Source organism: Lissotriton helveticus, chromosome 7 (assembly GCF_964261635.1).
Source record: "Lissotriton helveticus chromosome 7, aLisHel1.1, whole genome shotgun sequence".
Classification (NCBI taxonomy): Eukaryota; Metazoa; Chordata; class Amphibia; order Caudata; family Salamandridae; genus Lissotriton; species Lissotriton helveticus.
The window spans coordinates 607,119,320-607,142,996 of NC_136068.1; the positions used below are offsets into that span (position 1 = coordinate 607,119,320).

The window sequence follows — 23,677 nt, forward strand, 5'->3', positions numbered from 1 at the left end:
CTACAATGGCAATTTAATCTAACAGTCTATTTCTTCTGCTAATTTCTGCTGTGCCCTACCATAGTTCCCTAGGAGTACCACCTCTGGGTCCATGCACACCTGGATCCCCAAAGAGCACACTGATTCTGTTATCCATTGCAGCAGATAATCTATTTGCAGTGGGGTTGTGACTAGTGTGAGTTGAAAGATAATTTGTCCCAATTTATACGTAGCCCTGAGTGCCCTCCCAAAAGGACCACCTAAAGAAATATCGGTATTAGGTTGTATTCCGGGTCCCAAATATACAGCAACATGTCATTTACATAAACTGAAAGAATTAAACTATAATTACGGAACTGGAGACTGTGGCGCGCATGATATTCCCATAGCACATAGGCCAATGGCTCCGCCACTAACACATACTGCAGTGGGGGCAGCGGACACCGCTGCCAAGTGCCCCTACCAATGTCAATATGCACAAAAATTGTGCCAATACTCTGATTCAAGCAGTCAGCCCCTGTATATAGTACATTGAAGAGTTGTAAAAATATGTCTCCCACCCAATCCTCCGCAGCACTGCAGTCATAAAGCTCCATTCTACAGAATCGAATGCCTTTTCAGCATCCCTGAAGAGTGCAATAGCTCGCACCTGTTGGACCACTCCTGAAAATATTCTAAGATTAGAAGCTAGGTGCATCCCGGAATGAACCCAGACTGCTCAGGCCCCACCATCCCCAGGAGCATCAGATCTAAAAGATCCACGAGTATTGTGTATCTACATTCAAGAGAGATTGTGGTCAATATAATGAGCAAGCATTTGGAGGCTTCCTTGGCTTGAGGAGGGTGACCAGGAGAGCCTCCCTCACAGTAGGGGGCATCTGCCCTTCCGCAGCCATTTCCTCAAAAAGAGTTGCCAGGTGAGGGATCAGAAGGTCCTGATAAGCCTTGTACTAAGTTATCTTGAGCCAGTCTGTGCCAGACGCCTTCTCAATTGGCATCTCCTTTAATGCAGCCCAAATCTCCCCAGGCTGTAGCTGTTCCATTAGCCTCTCCCTTTGTTCATTTGATAGCCACTTCATTGCTGATACTAAGCTATCTTGTTTCCGATGTGGAAGTATGTCATATTTAGCTTCATGCAAGTCTTGTTCAGCGATAAATAAAGGTTGCAACATGTGGGCACAATGGATATTTCAGTAGAGTTTGCAAAGAAGACTGGTGCGATGTAAAGACAAGAGTAGCCCACATTTCCAATGATTAATGCCCAGTGAGAGATGGCAACCATGATGAAAAATCAATGCCAGAACAAGGCTTAGTCTTGGTTATCAGAGAAGCTGAATAAAAGTTAGATGGACCTGTAGAGAAATCTCAAATGTGTATTCTGAGAGTATTGAGCAAGGATTTGGAAGTCATGGTGGACTCTGCTTCGCCATGTACTATTATTACTTCAGATGTGTACACATAATAGTTTGCTCCAGCCATCAGCATGCACACAAAACCTGACATCAGAGCGGTGGCTTTTGATGGTAGGGCAATACAATTCCTGGGCTATTTTTGTACCAAAATGGAATTCAAGAAAAGTGCATTCATTAAAATGTATGTGGCAATCAAGGGTGTTTGTTTTCTGGGATATAAAGACCAGAGCCTTCTATACCAGATTGTGAATCCCAATGTACCTAGTCCTGTTCTTTCAATACATGGGGATAATTTAAGCACTCACTTTACCCATGAATTTCCCAAAACAGTTTGTGAGAGATTTGGAAAGCTAAAAGACTTTTCACATTGTATTAAGCTCAAGCCTGTGCCCACACCTATCAGGCAAACAGTGACAGGTGTACAGCTGGCTGTAAGGAAAAAGCTTAAAAATTGTTAACTACTGCACCAAGAAATAATTGAGAAAACTGAATCCTCTGAATGGGTGTCACCCATTGTATTGACAAAGAAGAGCAATGGAAACATACGTGTATGTATGAACTCAGAGCACTCAATCCTAACATCCTCATTGATCAAAATCCCCTACTGAAAGTCAACAAACTGATATCAATATTGAATGGAACTGCTGTATTTTCTACTCTTGATCTTCCCCCTTATTTAAAGGAAAGTATTCACATGGCCATACAGAACAATATTCCTGTACAACATTTGGTCAGAAAGGTTGTGGGCATATCACATTATTCTCCACCCTACTACTGGAGTTGTTGGGAGGAAGGGTTCCATCATCTGATCTGAGTACATGATGAATGCTCAAGATGCAGCCTCATAACCACTTCAGAGAAGGAGGGGTGGACTATAGCCAAGTGAGAAATAGGGTGGAAAGAAATCAGTTTAAGGCCAAATGGAGATATGATGTGGCGCATAATGCGCGATTTCCTTAGTTAGTTGTCGGAGATGTTGTATGCATAAAATGACTTTTAAGGGTGGAGAAAGGTAGCTCAAGGTATTCTAGACCACTCAAAATTGTTAAGCTTAATAAAGGGAGTGTCAACACGCAGGATGGAAAATGTTGGCGCATCAGGAGGGTTGCCAAATGTACTAATGGGTGGAGAAGTTCTTATGTAGAGAAAACCTTTGCCACAACAATATTTACCATTATCTGGACCCAGAGCTAACATGATGAACTTTTTCCCCCATATTGCAAAATTGTGGCGAGGAAGTTGAGGCAGGACCTCAAACCGGAGAGTGATGAAAGAGAAGGAAAACCCCACCCTACTCTTGTTCATTATTGGGAAGGAACCATTGCTGAGAGTCCCAAGACCTATTCCAGAAGAATATCACCATTGTGGAAGATTCTTAAAGAAAAATATATCTCATTGAACGGGGAAGAATGTGTTATATCTTCATACTGTACTAGATCAAATATTGCATCTCTGTTATACCTTTATATTGTTTACATCAATTGTTTGTCTCCTCATTTGTTCCCTTCGTATTTCTTGTGTCCCCTGCATAACACCCCCCCAGCCCATCCCCATTTCCTTTCCCCCTATTCGTATGTTTCAAGTGAATGAGTTATAGGAACTTTGGGAAATAATTACAATGAAATGTTGCAGTGAGGTATTACACCAAAATTGGTAAAGGTACTCCTACATTTTTTAAACGCAGCGATGTGCTTTATTTACATAAATATGGCTCACCCCTGCGCTTCCCCTAGTGCTGCTGCTAAAAAAGCATTCTAGCGCCAGCACAGGCACCCTTGCGCCATGTTGCAAGAGTGCCTGCACATAAAATTTGAAGGTGATTTGCTGTTTCTATGTGTGTTGCAGCAAAATATGAGGAGAAATTCATGATTTCTCCTCATATTGCCATGCTAAAACCTGGTCTTAGTTTTTGGCGCTGCCTCATCCTTGTAAATATGTCAAAAAGCAATGGGTGTTGCGGTGGAACGCCCACTGCAAAACCCATTGCCCGCCCCTTTGCCGCAGCAGACTGCAGCAGAAATGGGTATATTTACAAGGTGGTGTAACGCCACTGTAAGTGACTTAGTGCCACCTTGTAAATATGGGTCAGAGAGCAACGCTACCGGAGCATCAGAAAAGGTGACGCTCCAGTGGCGTTAGGGGCTCGTAAATATGCCCTTTTGACAATTGGAACAATTAGCGATTGTTGGATGTACTCTCCTTTAACTTGTGAAGTAATACAGCGTTCTTCACACAACCTTATCAAGTGTTGTGTCGGGACACTTGGCTAGTGACACAAGGAAATGCACTGCTCAAATGGCACATTCAACCAGGCCCATAGGTGTATCAATCAAAATCATAAAATGATAACGGGACCCAATATGGCAAATGAGAAAGAGATGAAAACGCTAAATTTCCTATTATCCTCCTGGTTGGAGGGGAGCATTGAAATGCGTGTTGTCAGTTGCCAAGCAACACCCATAGCCCGAAATCAAGGCTGCGAAGTGAAGGAAGCAAACAGCAGTTATGCAGATGAAAATACTTAACGAGCGGGAAATACTGTCTATTGCATTACTATTCTCGTTTAAACGTATGGGATTCTGCGTTTTAAATGTGCTAGTGACGTGCAAAAAATCATGGCAGAAAAATATAACGGATATCCTGAAAAGAGAGCAAAAGAGAAAGCTAACTGGCTGTCACTGCCCTCTAGCGGTCAATTGAGAAACGCCCTTGCAGATAATCTCTCGCAATCAGAAATTATACAAAAATACAGGAAAGTGTCGGAATGTCTATCTCACTCACCCGTGTGTTGCCCCCGTGCATTAACATGTAGAGAGGGGATCTCGTTTAATATTAGCGAGTATATCAGTTCAGCAGGACTAAAACAAACAATCATCCTTCTCCTTTTAAATCAGAAAATATTGTAGAGGAGAGCACGTTACTAAATGCCGGGAATGTCCTTGTAATACTGGGTTAGAGGTGACTGTGCTGTTACAATGATGTTGAGACATACATCTCCACGCATTGAACTTTAACAATTACTGCAATAGGAAGGAAGGGCGAGTGGAAGAAGGGAACGGTAAACAAGTGGAGGAAGGAAAAAGGATGGAAGTATGCGAAGAAGCGATCAAGGAAGGGAGAAGGAAAGTAAGAGAAAAGAAAGGAAGATAAAGAGAAGGAATGAGGGAGGGGGAGGGAGGGAGGAAGGAAGGAAGTCGGTCTGCGGGCAGCGGAGGGATTGTTGAAAGTTTCATTTAATTACCTGCACAACTGCAACCTGAAGGTCAAGGGGAGCAACTGCCGGAACCACAACTATGGAAAACAAAAAAAGGAAAATGATACAATGTCGGATGGATGGATGGATGGATGGATGGATGGATGATGGATGGATGGATGGATGGATGGGTGGATGGGCGAGTGAGTGGGCAGACGGAAGGACTGATGGATGGAATGATTCAGTCAGTGCAAGTAAGTAGCCAGAAAACTAAAATATTCTCACTTTGATACAAAGCTCTGACGCATCAAGCAAGCAAACTAAGTAAGCCTGACCCTCCCTAGAAGAACTCCCTTGTCTCTTCCATCCCTGTATCTATGCTTTCATCCTTTCACCCTTCCATCCAACTGCTGATATCCACCATTTCAGCTTTATATTCTGCCATCCATTCATTCTTTCCTCCATCATTTTACCTTTCACCATTCCATCAATCCACTCACACATCCATCATCTATGCATGTGTCCATGCTTTCCACCCACCCATACATACATACATCCTGTGACTTACACATCCAGCAATATGGCTTTTTATCCATTAATTGATCTTTTTTGCCATCCACCCATTTATCTAGTCAGATTTCCATTTACTCTGCCATCTTTTCATCTGTTCATCCATTATCCTCTTGGATTTCCATTTATTTTGCCAACCTATTGACCTATCCATTCACCCATCAACTCACCTACTCATTCATGCACCCACTCATTCACTATATTACTCTTCCTGCCTTTCATTCATCCTTCCTTTCTTTCATCTCTCCTTCCAACTTTTCATCCTTCTTTCCCTTTTCTATCTACCTTTGATTCTTCCTTCCGAAGATGGTTAATTAGGAGCTTTTGTCTGCCGAGTTGCAGAGAGAAGAGGCCCATTAAGAACCTCACTTCCCTAGCTGGTTAACGATGCCCCCCTGAGTCCATGTGTAGCATGGATGGGTGGGATGAAAGAATGGATGGGTGAATGGGTAGTAAATTGATTCAGCCAATGTGTGGGATAGGTAGGTAGGTTGGATGGATGGATGGGTGGGTTTGTGGGTTGGGTACGTGGACGGCGGGTGTCTAGTTCAGTGGTTGGACAGAACAATGGACATGTGGATTAACGGATCAGGATGAGCGGGTGGCATTGTGAGACTCATTCACATTTAGTTGCCCCTGAAGCTTTAGAATTGATTGAATGGAGATGTTTTTCTCACCGAATGCTTCTTCATTTTCCAGGAACACCGGGGCGTTGTCATTAACATCCACAATGGTGATAGTTAAGGTCACTATGGGGAGGAAGGGAGAGAATGTCAGAGCACGAGCATGTCACACATTTTTTTCTACTCATCATTACAGTAGGAGTAATTATCATGAAACCAGGCTCTGTGAGGGCGCAGCATGGGAGGTTGACGCTCCCTGCCAGGCCAGCACTAAGTGACTCGGGTATAACAGAAGATTTCACAGAAATAATAAATCCGCCTCTGGTAGGCCAGCAGCGTGTCTAACATTATGCAGTAGCCCAACCTGGCCCTCTCTTGGGAGAGCCGATGGAGCATCCGCAGGGCCTCACAGTCAGCGTCGGATTGGTAACGTGGGCATTCGGGCAATGTCCAATGGGCCAGTGTCCAGTTCCAGCTGTGGGCTGCTTTTTTGAGCAGTCTGGGGGCAATTGGGCGGTTTCTACGTTGCTTGGATGCTGCCAGTAGGGGCCTGAGTGGCCTTTCAGGAGACAGATGGGCCTCAATTACCTCCCTTTTCTCAAAGGGCAAAGGTGTCACTCCCTTTCTCTCGCTGGGCCGGCCCATTAACATATGCATATTGAGTGGGGGTAGGTGCCCGGAGCAAAACTGGCCTCACTTGTATTCCGGTGTGTTTTACCAGTGTAAACTTATCTGTGCATTTTTATCCCCCCCTTTTTTTATTTTATAACAATTCGCCGAAGCAGTGTTTTGCAAAGGCAATATGCAAATGTGGGCCACTTTTTTATAGCGTGCCCGGGCCGATTTCTAATCCCAATCCAACCCTGCTCTCAGTGACCTAATTGTAAATTTAGGGGCTTTAAGGGGGTACACAGACTGGTTGGGGGGCCTAATGAGATCGGGAGGAGCAAACGGACATGACCACACTCTTTGCTAGTCCCTGCCATCGGCCACGAGCGCTGACGTCACACTTTATTTATATTCCCTGGTCCGGGCCCGGCCCAGGGAGTTGAGGTGCAACATTGTACGGTAGGAGCCGGGTGGCTCACTACACTAATGACAAAACATGCCCAGCAGCGCCCCCTGCTGGGAAAAACTGGGGCTGTATCTCTGACACTTGAAAGCTGCAGCCATGCAGAGGGTACCCCCAGCAGCTCCGACCTGGCAGTAGCCCTGAACGAATACAAGTCGAATTACCAGCCGATAAAGGGGAAGCAAAAGCAAGCAGGGGCTGTGAATAATGCAAAAGACAAAATTCCCAAACCACACAGGAGAGAGAGTTCAGTTTCTAGAGGCCGGACCCGCAGAATATTTGCAGCCCCCAGCATTCTTTTATGCTACGCTGGGGCATACCATTGCAGCAGAAACTCGACGTATGCTACTCTATACAGTGAACATTGGCACAGCGCTTTCCAGTGTGAGGAAGAACCGCCAGCTTTGGAGATCGCCTACCTCCAGGACTTTCAGTGGGCCGGGTCCTGCTGGTGCTCAGCACCAGCAGTTTTAAAAAGCAGTTTATGAGACGGGGCCCGATTGGGCTCTCTGTTTTTGCGCTCACCCTCCGGGTGAAAAAAGATAATATTGACTCTGCAGCCGTGCCACCCTTCACTGCCTTTGAGGTAACTTCAAAGAAACTCGTTATAGTTCTTTCACAGTCTCATCATTTCAGAACTGAAACATTTTCAATATTATATACAAGGAAACCAGAGTTGTTGCTTTTTTCTTATGCAACTAATAACCAATGACAAAGCCCTGGATTATTATAGGTGTAATGTTACTTGTTGTATTATATATCTGGATAAAATGACAGAAACAGCAAAATACTAATCGGGCAGCACACCTTGTTAAAAACAGATTTTTAGCTTTTTTGTATTTAAGCCATGCCCTTAATTACCTCAGTCACGCTCTTTGAGAGACCCCATAGTTAATTGTAGCCAATGCCTTGGCGGGACTGGCCCCTGGGGGTCACCGAAGCACCGGTATGCCTTTGCATCCATCTAGGACCTCAGCTAATGCTTTATCCTGATTGGTAGCTGGATAGCTCAGCTTCTCCAGTATCTGGCTGCTTCTTCACTACATGTGTCAATCCTATACTCCAGCTAGTAAATGGGTATCATCATTACCAGGGCTTTAAGTAGGCCGGGTCCTGCCAGTGCTCAGCACCAGCAGTTCTTAAAAGCAGGTGCCGAAACAGGTCCCTATCGGGCTCTCCATTTTTACCTTCAGGGTGGAGAAAACAAAAAAGCTTAACTCTGCGACAGTACCATCCATCACCACTATTGATGTAGCTTCAGAGAGACTCATTTTTCAGGTTTAGATAGCACAAACATGAGGCCCAGTTAGATAACACAAGCACATATTCATGTTTTGAATCACAGGATGTTGAGCTCACAGCTCGAAAGTCGGCAGCTCTAGCCTTACGGAAGCATTTTCAATATTATATACAACGAAGTAATAGTTGTTGCTTATTTATCTAATGCAATTTACAACCATTGACAAATCCAATAGTCCATGCTTATTGTAGGTGTAATATTACTTGTTGTGTTAAATAGCTGGATAAATGGACAGAAACAGCAAAATACCAGTGGGACAGCACACTATGCTAAGTACAGATTTTTAGCTTAAGTGTTTTAGGCCACACTCTTAATTACATCGGTCACTGAGCTATGAGAGACCCCCCAGTTTTTCATCCCACTTAAAGCCCTGATTATTACTTCACCAGTCTGCTATCTCTGCTATTTGTCCAGTCTGACCAACCGCTTACGTCACTGGAATCATTCACTGGAAATACACTCAGAGTCCGCACACTAAACAGGCTCTTACCGTTGTCGCTGTACCGGTCTCCTAACTGCGTCAGCGTGTCTTCCACACGCAGCGTCATAACCACGCGATCACATGTCTCGAAGTCAATGGCCCAGCTGTTGTTCACAAAGAGGGAGCCATTAGGGAACAGCTGGAACCAATCATGGCAGATGCTGCCTGCACCGCTGGGGCCCTTGTAGCATGCCACCCCCAACTCCTCGAACACAAGCTCATGTTGGGTGTCCTTGTCAAAGCCACGGAGTATGGTGACCAGGCCAGCCTGGGTCCCATTCTCAGAGACCCTCACTCCTACCAGAGAGGAAGCGTCCACTACGGGTGGTTCGTCATTAACATCCAGCACAAAGACAGACACTGTTGCTGTTGACGTGAAGATGACGTTATTGATGCCAGCGTCTTGGGCCTCGATGGTCAAGGTGAAGTTCTTCTGGACTTCATAGTCCAGGGCAATGTCTGGGTCCACCGTGATGTTACCCCAGTACCGTCCAGGGCCAGCTTGGTTAGAGCGGATCAGAAAGGTTCCAGAGCTCCCTTTGACAATCCGGAATGTGATGCGGTTGTTGATCTCGGTCTGGTCAGCATCAGTGGCTTCCACACTGCCTACGTCCGCACCTGGAAGGAAGCAGACAGAAATGTTACATGGGAGCTGCTTGGGGGCAGTGTGAAATTCTGGAAAAGAAGGAAACACGGCACTACAACTCAAAATAACCTGACGAATGGGCTGTGCTCTTCCAAACAAACTGCAAGTGAGAAAAGTGTTGCATCAAGAGCATTATACAAGGTAAAGGATACTTCTTAGAGCAGGTTGGAAGGGAGTGCTGCTTGAGAGAAGTCAAGGACAGGCAGCCAGTGCTGCTCCAAAGAGTTCTAGATTATCAAATAGGCAAAGTAGGCTCCGGCCTTTGGGCTACACTCATTTTAGGGGTCCACGACAATGGATCAAAATAATATTGATTTGATCTTGTAAGATATTACAATCCAGCTTTCTTAAATTGTTTCGAAAAGATAGAAAAAAATGAATCAACTCAAAGACTCTATAGAGAAAACACTGTATTAATGTAATGTACCCACTAAATATTTAAAGTTTTGTTGGTTTAATAAAATTTAAAAAACATTTTTGTTTCATAACATTAATAATTGTTAATATTTAGTTTTGTGTAATAAAATTGGTTTATTAAAATTGTTGGTTGGTAAAACTAAAAAATGTATTAGGAGATAATTTGCAAAGGGGGCCCCGAAATATTGACTGCCCAGGGGCCTTCACAGGGTTTAATCGGCACTGGCTCCAAAAATGCATTATGGCAAGTCTCTCAAGAAAAGCAAGATGGGAGGACTGTATTGTTCTTGGAACAGAGAAGTCAGACATAAATGCTCCTCAAAAGTAACAAAATAGGAAGGGTGCTAGTCCAGAATCCAGGATGTTAGTTGATTTTCAAGTCCAATAGGAACACAGTGGCAAGACTATGTTATACCAATAATAGTGTGGGAGGCCATGCAACAGTACACAAGAGAATGGGATGTACAAACAAGTGAGACCTTACCATATTTTCCCTTGCTCAGGCCCATGCATGAGAAGTGGTGGGCTTACCTGTCTCACTTTCATTCACAAAGAATTTATAGTCCAACAGGCTGAATTCTGGGCGCTCGTCATTCAGATCCTGCCACATAAACAGAAGCATACTTTAGAATGCTGGGAACAAGATTAGGACGCGACAACGCATCAAGCAGAAAGCTGCACAATAGTACTGGACAACAGTGTGCCAACTCCAGGGATTTCCCACTGGACATAACAGCAAATTGTGCTAAATCTTTAGGACTAGCAAAACAATACTACGTTGTAGAGTGTCAAATCAACCACTATTCCAGTTTACCTTTCTCCCTCTTTGAATGCCCATTTGGATTTTTAAGTCTGGCTTAGAAACAGCTTGTCGGCCTCCCCTAACCAACAAATTCATAGATAAAAAATGCATTTATGCATAAATATAGGGGTTTATCCCTTTTCATTCATTGGTCTGTTCAACTATCACTGGCATTCTGCTTCTGCCTGCCAAAGAATACAGCGTGGAGCAATGGACGCCTTCAGCTAATGGCTTTCTTGCACTCCAGGCAATGGCATTAGACTTGGTTAGCTCTGCACATATGCCTAGAAAGAAGTGAACGTCGGTCTCACTGCTTGTGGGACAATTTACTCTGCCAATGATTTTTCTTTCCATTTTTTATCCTTCTTTATTTTTTTCATCATCCTTGGGTGCTTGTAAGATCAGCAATCAGATGAAGCAAGGTTCCAGGGGCACTAAAGTGTAAGATAGGGAAAGCAGCTACTGTTACAGTCACTATGCCTAATTTACGTGCAAGAACTAGGACCAGGCGGCGTTCCACTGCAAGTGGAATCCCGCAGAATTTCCTTGAGTTTTTAGACAATTCCACGGAGTAGAAATCAGCGAGTTTTGCCCATTTTCAACGACAACGTGGTCTATTCGCAAAGGTACATTTGGCCATAAAAGTATGTTTAAGACTGAAGATACGCCTGCCAGGAATTCACAAAGAGATTTCTGTCAGGTGTAAGCCCTCTTAAGGGTGTGAAGATCATCACTGTGAGAGCGGAGATCTCGGCACCCATAAATCCCAATCAAGGGATTGAGGGCATACCTGGGGTACCATGGTTAGCCTTGGCAGCATGTAAATGGTGCAAACAAGTACATTTCTCTGGCATTCACGCGCTAGTATAATTCCCTTTTCTAGCCTTGGAAGGTTTATATATTAACTTCAGCTTAGTGCTGGCTTAAATACCCCTTCCAAGATGGAGAGGGAAGGGACCCGCTCCTAAATTTGGCAAGAGTGTCCGGGAAGGGGATTTTATGGGGGGAAAATGTCCCTGTGGAGAAAACAGAAAGAAAACAATGTGTATTTGAGAATCTTGTCTCTGTGTAGGGAGGCCTGGAGAACTCCATGGAGAGGAAATAGGTTTGAAAACGATATGCTAGTTTCAAAGTAATTTGTACGAAAACGTGTACCAGGCTCATTATGTGAGTTTATGGAGGAGTTTGAGAATTCAAAAAAGAAGAAAATCTCTACTCGGATATAAAAGTAAATATTTTACGGTAGATTTCCTGTTTTTATGTGAATAGGCCATGGCCTTGTTCGAAGGCACATTAATCATGGGCAAAATATCCTTTAAGCAGATTCTTGGGGAGTGAGTGCCAGGCACAGGACACGCCGTTATGCTACACCCTGCATCCAGAATAGGCTGCATGCTGGCAAAAACTGCATACTGTAGTTTCCGGGTTTGTGAGGGCTGGCTGTGACCGTCATTTCCTGTGCAAGGCTAAAGCTGCAGTACACTCTGGGTTTGCAAAGACTGGTCAAAGTGTGATGCAGCGGTTGCGGAAGCACGCCATGGCATTCAGTCACGACCTAAATTCAGTCATGTACCTCACAGAGCCTACCAGCTCTGGTCACAAGGCGTGGCCGTTGGGCATACCCTGTGCCCACTTCTGAGTTTAGTCCAAGTTTCCCAGAACCTCCTGCGAATGACCTTGGGCTTTGTGCAGCAGACCCCTACTCTGTGTCTTGCTTCAGCGCAGGGACGCCTAATTGCCGAGGCAGCCATGCGCTACACAAGTATTCTAATCTAATCTAATCTAATCTAATCTAATTTATAACCACTCACTTTGAGATGAAGCTGAATTCATACAATGTGTTATTTCCTCATTTACTGTTCTCATTTGATATCATTCGTTTGCCCAACACATTTAAGTACTCACATTCAAATGCATATGAGCTTTAAGAACCCCAAAGTTCCAAAATCTAGCTAATTAAATCTGAAGTACTTCTATGCTGTTGTCACTGAGGCCATAACATGTATTATCACAGCAACCAAATCAAATTTCTGCTGGACCAACAAGTCAATAAAAAATGTCCTCCCTAAATTGATTTAATAAGTCAACGTGATAATATCAGCATGCTCTCTTCGGAAACCATGCCTTTTCACGAGCAGAACAATTTCTCTGGAAAAAAAAAAAATAACAGTGGCGATAAGGCTTGCAAATTTTGCAGCAGCCAAACAGTATCCTATTGACTCTTGAATTTGCAACAATTTACAATGGAGGAAGAAAGAATTCAAATTCAGACAGACATGCCATAAACTCGGTATGAACTGGTATTCTGAAAACAAATGAACACAACTTTCACAGTTCTTGTCTGCACGCATGGTTGTGGGTGTCCTTGTGTTTCTTTGTGTCTACAGCACACATTACAGGAACAGGACCAGTCCATAAAGTGATGGTAAGTTTGACTGAGCTAACCACCATCTGCGTGAAGAGGTTTGTACAATAGGGGCCCCCATGGAGTTTTTAAGTATTTTAAAGTGAACCTCAGTAGCCAAGTAGACATGGAATTAGAATAGTAAATACAACCCAGGCCCTTATCCATGACTAACACTGATATAAAAATATTATCTAAAGCACTAGCGATTGGAATAATCCCTGTGGTAGCTAAACTGGTACATACAGATCAATGCTGGTGTATTCCTGTCCGCAGCATTCATATGAATGTCTGTTGTGTACATCATGTAATGACTAGCGTAGTAGATAGGGGCGTGGAGGCGGCACTAGTGGCTTTAGAGTTAGAAAAAGCCTTCAACACGATAGACTGGGACTTCATGTACGCAGTATTAAGGAGACTGGATCGTGGTCCAAGAATCCAGAGCTGGATCAGGTTGCTCTACAGTGACCCAGTGGCTAGGGCGAAGTCTGGTGGACTGGTATCAGATAGCAGGCCTCTGGGAAGGGGCATAAGGCAGGCGTACCCGCTGTCACCATTACTGGTTGCATCAGTGTCGGTGCCTCTAGCGATCCATCTTCGTGCAGTCATGAGGGACTGGAAATAACGGTAGGACATGCGACTCACGTCTTGTCACTGTACACAACACATTGATTTTTATAATCCATCCGCCAACACCTTTGTTATTATGAGATCTACAAAAATTTGGTAGAATATCTAACCAACAACTTAACACCCATAAAATAGTGCCATTACAGCGCATGCCATTACAACGCATGTCTCTTCAACGCATGCCATTACAACGCATGCCATTACAACGCAACATAAGGTAAGTAATGGAGATTTTTTCGTTTTAGGGTGGGTATGGGTTTTGGGGTACATTGGAATAGTAATTTTTACCCCTACCCTATCCAACACTTTCCCTACTGTTGCACTGACTGGAGTGGGAATAGTATTTTTTACCCCTACACTATCCAACTCTCACCCTACTGCTGCCCTAAAGTATTATGATTTGTAATGCCGTGTGTTGTAATGGTATGCGTTGTAAAATCATGCGATGTAAAAGGTAGTTGCGATGTAAAAACTGTGTTGTAAAAGCATGTGTTGTGATTGTTTGCGCTGTAACGTCAACGAAAAAAAGTGACATTGATAAATAAAGAGACCATGGTGTAGCATTGTGTGTTGGTGCTGGTGCCAAAACTCTTGTAAAGTAAATGCAATATAACAAGGCAATGCTGGAATTGGTCCTTGCATTATGGCATATAGCAATTTGCTGGCACTCTCCTGTCACTGCTTTGCTGAGGGACATGACCGAATGGGCGCTTACAGGAGAGAGGAGATTGAAAGAGGTTAAGTTTGATGAAAACTCAGCTGAGGAAATTACACAATGGGAAGAAATGACAAATGCTCTTTGTAGAGCGATAGAGTCCGATGAATACAGTGGCAATGAGGGATCTGAGAGCTCTTGAGAGATGATGGGTCCTGCATATGTCTGTGATGTATACTGCTTGACGAGATGTTATACGTAATGTACTGTTCGGTGAAATGACTTCAACATTAAAAGTGAATAGACTGTCTCACTGTAAAATACATGTGCCTGGGAAGGTGGGGTGTTAAAGAAACCATATGCAATTTATGGACTATATGTGAAGACTGACTAGACTGATAATGATAAATACTCATTATTTCATACTTTATTATGGTACAGTGATTTCACTTGCTTGTGTTGTGGGCGATATAATGTTTCCATTTGGTTATAGAAAAATACAAAATAATATAAAAAAAGAATAGTAAGTAAACCTTTGAATAAAGTCGGTGGCCTCTCCATATATGTGGCATTAACACTTGCAGAGTGTATAAAGGGTTGTAACTGGCCTGTGGCACTCACCTCCACTGTGATGGTGACATTGACCAGGGTTACCTGCTGGGGCACCCCTAGGTCATAGACTTGCACGGTCAGGATGATCTTCCCATTTAGAGCAGCATCAATGGCCTCGCGGTCCAGAGGGCGTGAGTTGGTCAGCAGGCCAGAATCTAGGCCGATGGTGAAGTTCTCGCTGTAGGGGCTCTCCAGGATCTTGTACTGCAAGCGGCTGTTGTTGGTGCCAGGCTCGTCATTATCAAATGCCTGGAGACAGAAAGAGTCAGTCACTTGCAATGATTGACTGTTAGTGACTCCATTCACAACATATAGTGATTGGAAGGTTGATGGAACCAGAAATCTCATATACAATGAGCTCACTCAGCATGAAGGCTGGCACTTCCATTGCTCTCACTCAGAATGTGCGCAGAGTCTACAGCTTGGACCTTAAAGTGATCTTACAGAGCCCTCCTCACCTAGATGCTGAGGCTGGCACTGCCAGTAATTTCACTTACAGTGTACTGTCTGGATCTGAAGCCTAGCACCGCCACTGAGCTCACTCAGAATGCGCTGGCTGGATCTGAAGCTTGGCACTGCAGTGATTTCGCTCACACCCCACTGGCCTGAATTTGAAGGCAGGTTCTGCCAGTGAGCTCATTCACAATGCACTCAGTAAAGGTAAAGCCTGGCATTGCTATAACCTCACTCACACGCCGCTCACCAAGATCTGAATGCTGACGCTGCCCGTGTTCTCATTCATGAAAGCATTGTAGGAGCCTGTCACAACCGGGGCGTTGTCATTCTCATCCTCCACAGTGATTTCCAGAAGCGTGGTGCCTGTGAGGTTCATCCCATCGAGGGCCTGGAGAGTGGCGTAGTACACTCCACGGATCTCCCTGTCCAGAAGATTTCCATTCCTCACCGTTATCTCACCAGACTTGGTATCCACCTGGAAGGTGTCGCGTCTATGGACAGAAAGAGCAGAGTTAGTTCCAGGACACTAGCGAAGCTAAGCAGAGCAGATTGTGGTGTTTAGTGTCCAAAGGCAGACAGCACCAACTAAAAGAAACCAATCCGGACTCCATGGACCTACTTCTTCATTAAAATAGTTATGATGTCCTCATGCTCGGGGAATAATGAACCCAGAGCCCTCATCTCAGTACATGGCCTACCTTCTTAATCACAAATGCAATTGAATCCCTGACTTAAGAGTAAGGAACATAAATTCACTGTTTTCTCCTGACTGGGCTCTTAATCCCATCAAATGGGCATACAGCTCCTGCTGTTGACATACACGATCACCAAACCAGTCTTTAATTTGTGCTGGTGGTAACAGGTGGTGGGCAGAGGCACTTATTTTTGGGAATCAGGAGTTGTATTTCCTTATTAGACTTTCATACAGTGCAAGAGAGAGAATGGAATAAAAGTGAGAAAGAAGAAAGAAGAGAAAGATAGGAATACAGAAAAAGATAAAACAGGAATGAAAAAACCCCGCAAGAATATGAGAAGTAGACAGGAAGTGCAGGTTGGTGGAAGAAACTAGCATGAGGTGGGGTCAAGATTAGACACCCTTGGTATTAAGAAACCTCAGCATTCATCTGCTGCTGAACCAAAGAAAAACTTTGCAACCCTTGACATACACATTTTTAAAATTAGTAAGTGGACCAAAACTTACTCACCAGTTTTTGGGAGATTTTCTCTCCACCAACAGGTTAAACCTGATGCTGTGGTCACTATATGCCCTTAGTCGCCGGCTGTTCATATAGGGGATATACTACAGTGCTTAACTTGTACAAGTCACACTGGCTATAGCAACAGTGATTTTTATTCAGAAGGACAAACTTTTTCCTCAGTGCAGCCAAGATATGAAACTATGTACTGAAAATCACAGAAACATAGAAACCTGTATAATACAAAACAAGCTAAATGGTGCCACGACATTGAAGCAGTAAAAACACCATTGGGCATATTTAGGATTTGTGGCGCAGGACAGCTCAGCAAGTCACCTCACTGCACTGCCCTGTGTCCCAGAGAAAGGGTAGGAAAGCTCCATATTCATTCAATATGGTGCATTCCTGTCCCTTTCCCTTGCACTGGTGCCATTTTGGCAGCCTGGCACCAAAGCAGGCACCGTTGCATGCCTGTGTTGTCGGCAGGATTGTTTTTGTGCAGGAAGGGATAGAATGCAGCACACATAGAAAGAGGGAAGAAAAAGGAGAAACAAAGATATTTTTCCTCGTTACACTTCTCCTGGGGAAGTATCTTTTTGGTGCATTCCCAGGTTTACCTGTTCTTGTAAATCTGGGAAAGTGTCAATATCCATGGATGTTGCGTGGGAACACCCACACTACACCCATGGAAATGCCCCCCGTTGCAGAGTAATGCAACACAGCGATTTGCGCTGCATTACATTACTTGAGATATATGAAGGCGTGCAGGGAGATGCAAGGTGGCCTTGAGTGGCTTCATAAAACTAATTTTACATTTGTGTCACTCTTGCACCACATTGTGCGATGCATCCGAAGAACGACAACAGGAGGAAGATCCTTCTCCTACCTGGCCGCCAAGACCTGGAACTCACTCCCGACCGACCTACGCCTGACCCAAGACCACCTCTCCTTCAGGAAGAAGCTCAAGACCTGGCTGTTCGAGCAGTAACGGCACCCCCCCCCCCAACCCAGCGCCTTGAGACCCTACGGGTGAGTAGTGCGCTCTACAAATGTCATGATTGATTGATTGATTGAAGAACGATGCAAAGGGGCTCATAAATATGCCCCTTGAGTGGAAAGAGCTATCTGTCACTTCTATATGAGTGATCTAGAGAAACCCAGAGGAAAAGGGTGATGGCACTGTTAAAGAAAATGGTCATAACAAACGTAGAAAAAAAAGTCATCTTTGCTGCTTAATGGGGCGGCTTTCAAAGACAGCTCAGACAGTCACCCCACTCTCAGAAATAACACACTGCATCCATATGCCTCTTCTTAAACTAATGCAAGCCTAAACAACCTACCATTGTCCATAAAACCTCATTTTAATGGCAAGAAGTGCAAAGAAGGATCGCCCAAAGAAAGGCACTAATAAATAACCATAGGCTGGAACAGAAGAGGATATAAAGTGAGTGACCCACGCGCTATCACAATATCACAGTGGAAATATCGACCTGCAGATGTATTGTGACAATATTGACTCCAAAATAGCATCATGTAGTGGAGTCGATAATAGTGAATCTACACCTTCCTGGACAATGTTAGTCGCTTCTATGATCGTGATATGTGTGCAGGTGGATATTTAGATTGCAATATTGTGACCAGCAACTAAACCAACGGTGCAGGATCTGAAAAAGATGCTCTTCAGTATGAACCTCCTTTTTAATAGACCTTTTTAAACCTTTCTTTTCATTTATGTGTCCCCTGAACTTCGTGCTCCCGCCCTTTCTCATTCATCTTTCTTTTTCTCCTTTCACTGTCTTCTCCTTAACTTTTTCCTTTGATTCTACTTCCATGTATGAATCAAAAATAGTTTAATCGTCGACTGCAAAGTACTGAACGTCAGTAAACATTTCAGCTCGACAGGGGTCGTCTTCCTTTCCACTTGACTGTGGCCACGTAATCAGGTGGGTCCCTTTTGGCCATTCCCGCTGCTCATGTCCTGTTGGACCTTGCTGCGGCGATCAGCCCTCCCATGCTCTTTAATGAAGCTGGTATGAATTTGGGTGGTGTGGTGTGGGATATCCTACTTATACACCAGTGACTCCCACCTACATCTCACTGTGTCGTTCGTGGAGGACGCCCCGCCTCTGTCCATCCAAGACCCCACATAACTACTCTCATTTATTGAATCTTTCTTTTAACAAATTGGATTTCTGTTTTCCTCTTCCAAAGACTTTTCATCTTACAATCATTGTTATCTCACCAACTACCAACTTCCTTCTTCCCACATTGGCTCCCTCTGTAAAAGCATTATGTTTCATGACTGGGCTCGTTTGTGCATGTATGCCCATACCTCCAAGCGGATTGAGACTTCCTACTTCCAAGTACCAAAATCCAACCCTACTTCCTTTACAAACATCTCACACCATTGTGGAGTTAATGGGTCTCATCTCACACGTATCGATCAGTGCACCACCAGTTGTGTTGCCTAAATCTAAAATCTACCCCTCACATCTGACATGTAATTCCACTAGACATGTAAGAGGAAGAGTGACCACTGTTCAATTCAGTACTACACAAGCTTTCCTTAGAAGAGTATGGAAAATGAAGATAGTTTTCATCACCTACAAATATTTTCATCTTCAGAAATCTGAAGTGTTCTAATAAAATATTTAGTTTTTTTATATTGACCTACACTTAGAATGTCTACACAATATCATCAACCAACATATTGTCAAGGTAACTAGATCTGGAGTCAAGAAGCACAAGTTATTTACCTTCGTTAATGATACATCTATAAGGGACATAGATTAGTTATAGATTCATTACCTTAGAAAAGTCCTTAACCCTAGAAATCCGTTTGCAGAACCGGAAGGATGGGTGAAGCAGTAAGGAATCTATAACTAATCTATGTCTCTTACAGATATATTGTTACAGAAGTTAAGTAACTTGTGCATCTGAAAGAGGCAATTAGTTATAAATTCTTTACCTTAGAATAGATACCCCAGTAACACCAACCCCGGAGTTGGGTCTGTGAACCAAGTTCATACCAGAAAGTCCTGGAGAGCAGAACGGCCAAAGAAGTCGTCGCTCTGTACTTGACTGTCTAGGCAGTAGTGTCTAGTAAACGTGTGCAGCGATGCCCATTTAGCCGTTTGACAGATGTCATTTAGGGGGACTCCACGTCCCAAAGCAGTAGTAGCTGCCATCGCCCTGGTGGAATGGGCACGTAAGGCCACTGGAGGCTCCTCCTTTGCAAAAGAATAGCAAGCTTTAATGCACAAAACAACCCATCTAGAAATGGCCTTACTTGTGCACGGGCCAAGCTTTTTTGGCGCCCAGGTAGCCAACAAAGAGTTGGTCTCCACCCGGAAGTGTTTTGTGCGATCCAAAGAAAAGGAAAGCGTACGTTTTGGATCAAGACGACGGAAAGAAGTTAGACAAAGTGATGGTTTGTCCAGTTTGGAAAGAAGTAATCACTTTGGGAAGAAAGGACGGACAGTCTGAAGGACATCCTTGTCTAGATGAATAGCCAGAAAAGGAGGTTTGGAAGAAAGAGCTTGGAGCTCACTCATCCTGCATGCAGAGGTGATGGCCACCAGAAAAGCAGTATTTAAAGTTAAGATTCTGAGAGGACAGTTATGTAGCGGCTCAAAGGGAGCGCACATAAGATATGTTAAGACCAAGTTCAAGTCCCACTGAGGCATTACAAATAGAACAGGAGGAAAAAGATGAGTAATACCCTTAAGAAAGCGATTTATAACAGGGGACTTGAAAAGAGAAGGCTTATCAGGAAGCCTAAGAAAGGCTGAAATGGCTGAGAGGTAGGCCCTTAGAGTGCCCAGAGCAGAGTGGGCTAAATTGCTCTTTATAATTCTCACGTTCATTTTGGTATGTTCCTTACACCCCTTCCCTCAGGTACAGTTATTGTAATCCTTTAGAATGTTGGTGAGGGCGCTCATGTTAGACTGCTGTGTGAGGCTGGCAGCGGTGAGACCAGACGCAGAATAAACTGCTCTTCATATATTTCCTGTGTGTGCAGCATCATTTCTAACACAGAGCCCTGCTAAGTCAAAGAAAGGACGAACAAGAGAACTTCAGAAAGAGGGTCAGAAAGGAGATCCACAGCCTTTGCTGTGCACTATGCCACAAATGTGTTCCATCTGCAGGCGTATACGTCTTAGTGGAGGGACGCCAGGCTGCCAGAATAACATCACAGACTTCAGGAGGAAGGTCGAAAGCTGTAAATTGTTGCCACTCAATCCCCACGCAAGGAGGTGGAGGCTGGACAGATTTGGGTGGAGGAAAGTCCCCTGTTGCTGAGACAGAAGATCCTCCCGAAGAGGCAGACGGATTGTAAGATCGATGGCCATGTGAAGTAGCTTGGGATACTAGACTCTCCGTGCCCAGTCTGGAGGCACAAGGATGACTTGGGCCCGGTCGCGCCTGATCTTCTTCAGCACTCTGGGCAGAAGTGGTATAGGCGGAAAGGCGTATACAAGACCGCAACTCCACTCGTGACAAAAAGCGTCGCCGAGCGAGTGCCGCCTTGGAAATTCCAACATGCGGAATTGCTGACATTGCGTGTACTCTTCGGTGGCAAATAGATATAACAAAGGCTCTCCCCACTGTCGAAAGAGACCTTGCACCACCACAAAGTGAAGACGCCATTCGTGATCCATTATGCACCTGCAACTGAGTTTGTCCACCCTGGCGCTAAGAAAATCTTCCAGGTGTTGAACCACCAGAGATATGCCCTGATGTTCCAGCCATATCCAGAGGCGGAGGGCCTCTTGACATAGGGTCCATGACCCAACCCACCTTGTTTGTTGCAGTTCCACATGGCTGTGTTTTTTTCCTGCACTACACTTCCCCGGACAGAGGGAAGGAATACTTTGAGTGTAAGACGAATCGCACAAAGCTCCAGAAGGTTGATGTGGAGCCTGGACTCCGCTGTAGACCAGAAGCCTCTGATCTCCGCATCTCCCATGTGGCCGCCCCATCCCAGAAGTGATGCATCGGTCACCACTGTGAACTCTGGTTGGGGAAGGGAGAGGAATCTGCCGCCGACCCAATCCTGGTTAGTGAGCCACCACTGCAGTTGGTGTGCAGTGCCCTCTGAGATTTGAACGCAATTGGACAGGTTCCCCTAATGCTGTGCCCACTGGAACTTCAGGTCACTGAAGTTCCAGTGGGCACAGCATTAGGGGAACCTGCAGAGCCCGCATATGCCAGCTGGCCTGATACACCAGCAGGATGCAGGAGGTCATCAGAAACCTGGGATAGAAGCTGTAAGATCGGAATCATAGCCAGAATATCCTAGACTCGCTGCTCGGGAGGATAAACCCGAAACTGCGTAGTGTCCAGAGCCGCTCTAATGAAGAGGAGCTTCTGAGAGGGAGTCAGGTGTGACTTTAGCACTATGATGGAGAACCCCAGCGAATGCAGGAGGTCGGTCGTAGTCTGGAGGTGGGAGACAACAGCCTGGGGCGAGCCCGCCTTCAACAGCCAGCCGTCAAGATAGGGGAAGACGGTAAACCCCTGATCTGCGCAGATGAGTTGCAACCACCGCCATCACTTTCGTGAACACCCCAGGGGTGCTGGTAAGGCCAGAGGGGAGGACGGTAAACTGAAAGTGCTCGTGGCCTACCATGAACCGCAGGTAACGCCAGTGGGCCGGAAGGACAGGGATGTGAAAATAAGTGTCCTGCAAGACCAATGCTTCCATCTGGTCGAGGGCAGACATGACCTGAGCCAGAGTCAACAGTTTGAACTTCTCCTTCCGGAGGAAGCAGTTGACGTTCCTGAGATCCAAGATAGGACGCAGGCCCTTGTCCTTTTTGGGAACCAGAAAGTAGTGGGAATAGCAACCACAACCTACTTCTGGGGCAGGAACTCGATGGCTCCCTTTTCCAAGAGAGCTGTAACTTCCTGTTAGAGAAGGGCCAGACAATCCCCGGACATGTGATGGTAGTGAGGTGGCATGGCTGGAGGGGTAGTCTCGAAGAGGAAGGAGTAGCCCTTTTGGACTATCTGCAAAACCCACCTGTCTAAAGTGATGGTACGCCAGTGAGGGAGGTGATGGCGAATCCTGCCGCCCACTGGTGTGTGATGGGCCTGAAAGGTCAAACTAGGAGGGTTTGGAGGCTGCTGCAGAGGGGGTGGTGGTGGACTGGCCCGCCAGTTGGCCCCCAGTATCTCAGCAGTGGTTCCCATGCCCCCGGCCGAGTTGGGGCTGAACAGCTTGCGCTGGCTTGCGCTTGCCTGTGCCTCCGGATGGAACATGGTGGGGCACCCCCCCTTCCTTAGCCACGAAAGGGGCAAAAAGCAGACTGTGCAGGACGTGTGGTGGAGAGGCCCAAGGACTTAGCCGTAACCCAAGAGTCCTTGAAGCGCTCTAGCGCACTGTCTGCTTTATCCCCAAACAGGCTTCGTCATCAAAGGGAATGTCCATCAGGGTGTTCTGGACATTCCCAGAAAAGCCAGTCGACCTCTGCCAGGCGGAGCTTCGAAGGGCTGAAATCGTCCTACCCAGCAAGTCGGTGGTGTCTAGTCTACTGCTGGGTAGACTTCGCTGTGTCTCTCCCCTCGGCAACTGCACAGGAGAGCACGGCCCAGGCCTCCTCCGGGCACTGGGGCAGCACTTGCACCACCGTATCCCACACAGAGTGAGTTTAACGGCCCAACAGACATGTGGTGTTTACCGACCTCAGTCCTAAGCTGGAGGAATAAAACATCTTCCCAAGTTGGTCCAGCTTTTTGAATTCCCTATCAGGTGCAGCATTAGGGAACGCGCCTTCTGAGGTTGAGGCTTGTACCACCAAGCTCTCAGGGGTGGGGAGAGGAGAGTAGGGTCGTCCGGGACCGAGCGGTGGCGTCGGGCAATCATCCTCTCCATAGGAGCTCCTGAGTTGGGCCTGGACCAAGTGCCCAAAGGGATGTCGATGAGGGCGTCATTGAACGGAAGCAAGGGCTCCGAAGAGCTCGGCACCTCTGTCAGGAGGTTAGTCCTGACTGCCACCGTAGGTAGCTTGAGGTTTACAGCCTTGGCTGCACTATGCAACACCACGGTGTAAGACGCTCCCTCCTCCGTAGCCACGGTACGAGGAGACAACATGCCAAGGTCTAGCAAATTATCCAGACCACTGGCTTCCCCCAGTTCCTCTCTCCAGTCCGGATCATAATCCAACTGGTCAGTCAATGGGTCTACAGACCCCACCCCAGTCCTCCTCACCCTCCTGTGGCTGCCA

At 45.5% G+C, this 23,677-nt stretch overlaps 1 protein-coding gene across 2 annotated transcripts in view; it reads right to left on the minus strand.

Annotated features, from left to right (window-relative positions):
* The window catches only part of CDHR2 (cadherin related family member 2), a 365,548-nt gene that overhangs the window by 101,767 nt on the left and 240,104 nt on the right, over positions 1 to 23,677 (minus strand). For both annotated transcript variants that reach the window (XR_013598636.1, XM_078652806.1), the window contains exons 16-21: positions 15,500 to 15,743; positions 14,806 to 15,045; positions 10,225 to 10,294; positions 8,640 to 9,248; positions 5,832 to 5,903; positions 4,633 to 4,682 (exon numbers count right to left, since the gene is read on the minus strand). Coding sequence is in view for 1 of the 2 variants with exons in the window: in XM_078652806.1 (XP_078508932.1) it covers positions 4,633 to 4,682; positions 5,832 to 5,903; positions 8,640 to 9,248; positions 10,225 to 10,294; positions 14,806 to 15,045; positions 15,500 to 15,743 (1,285 nt within the window). In the remaining variant the exon portion in view is untranslated. The remainder of the gene's footprint in view (positions 1 to 4,632; positions 4,683 to 5,831; positions 5,904 to 8,639; positions 9,249 to 10,224; positions 10,295 to 14,805; positions 15,046 to 15,499; positions 15,744 to 23,677) is intronic.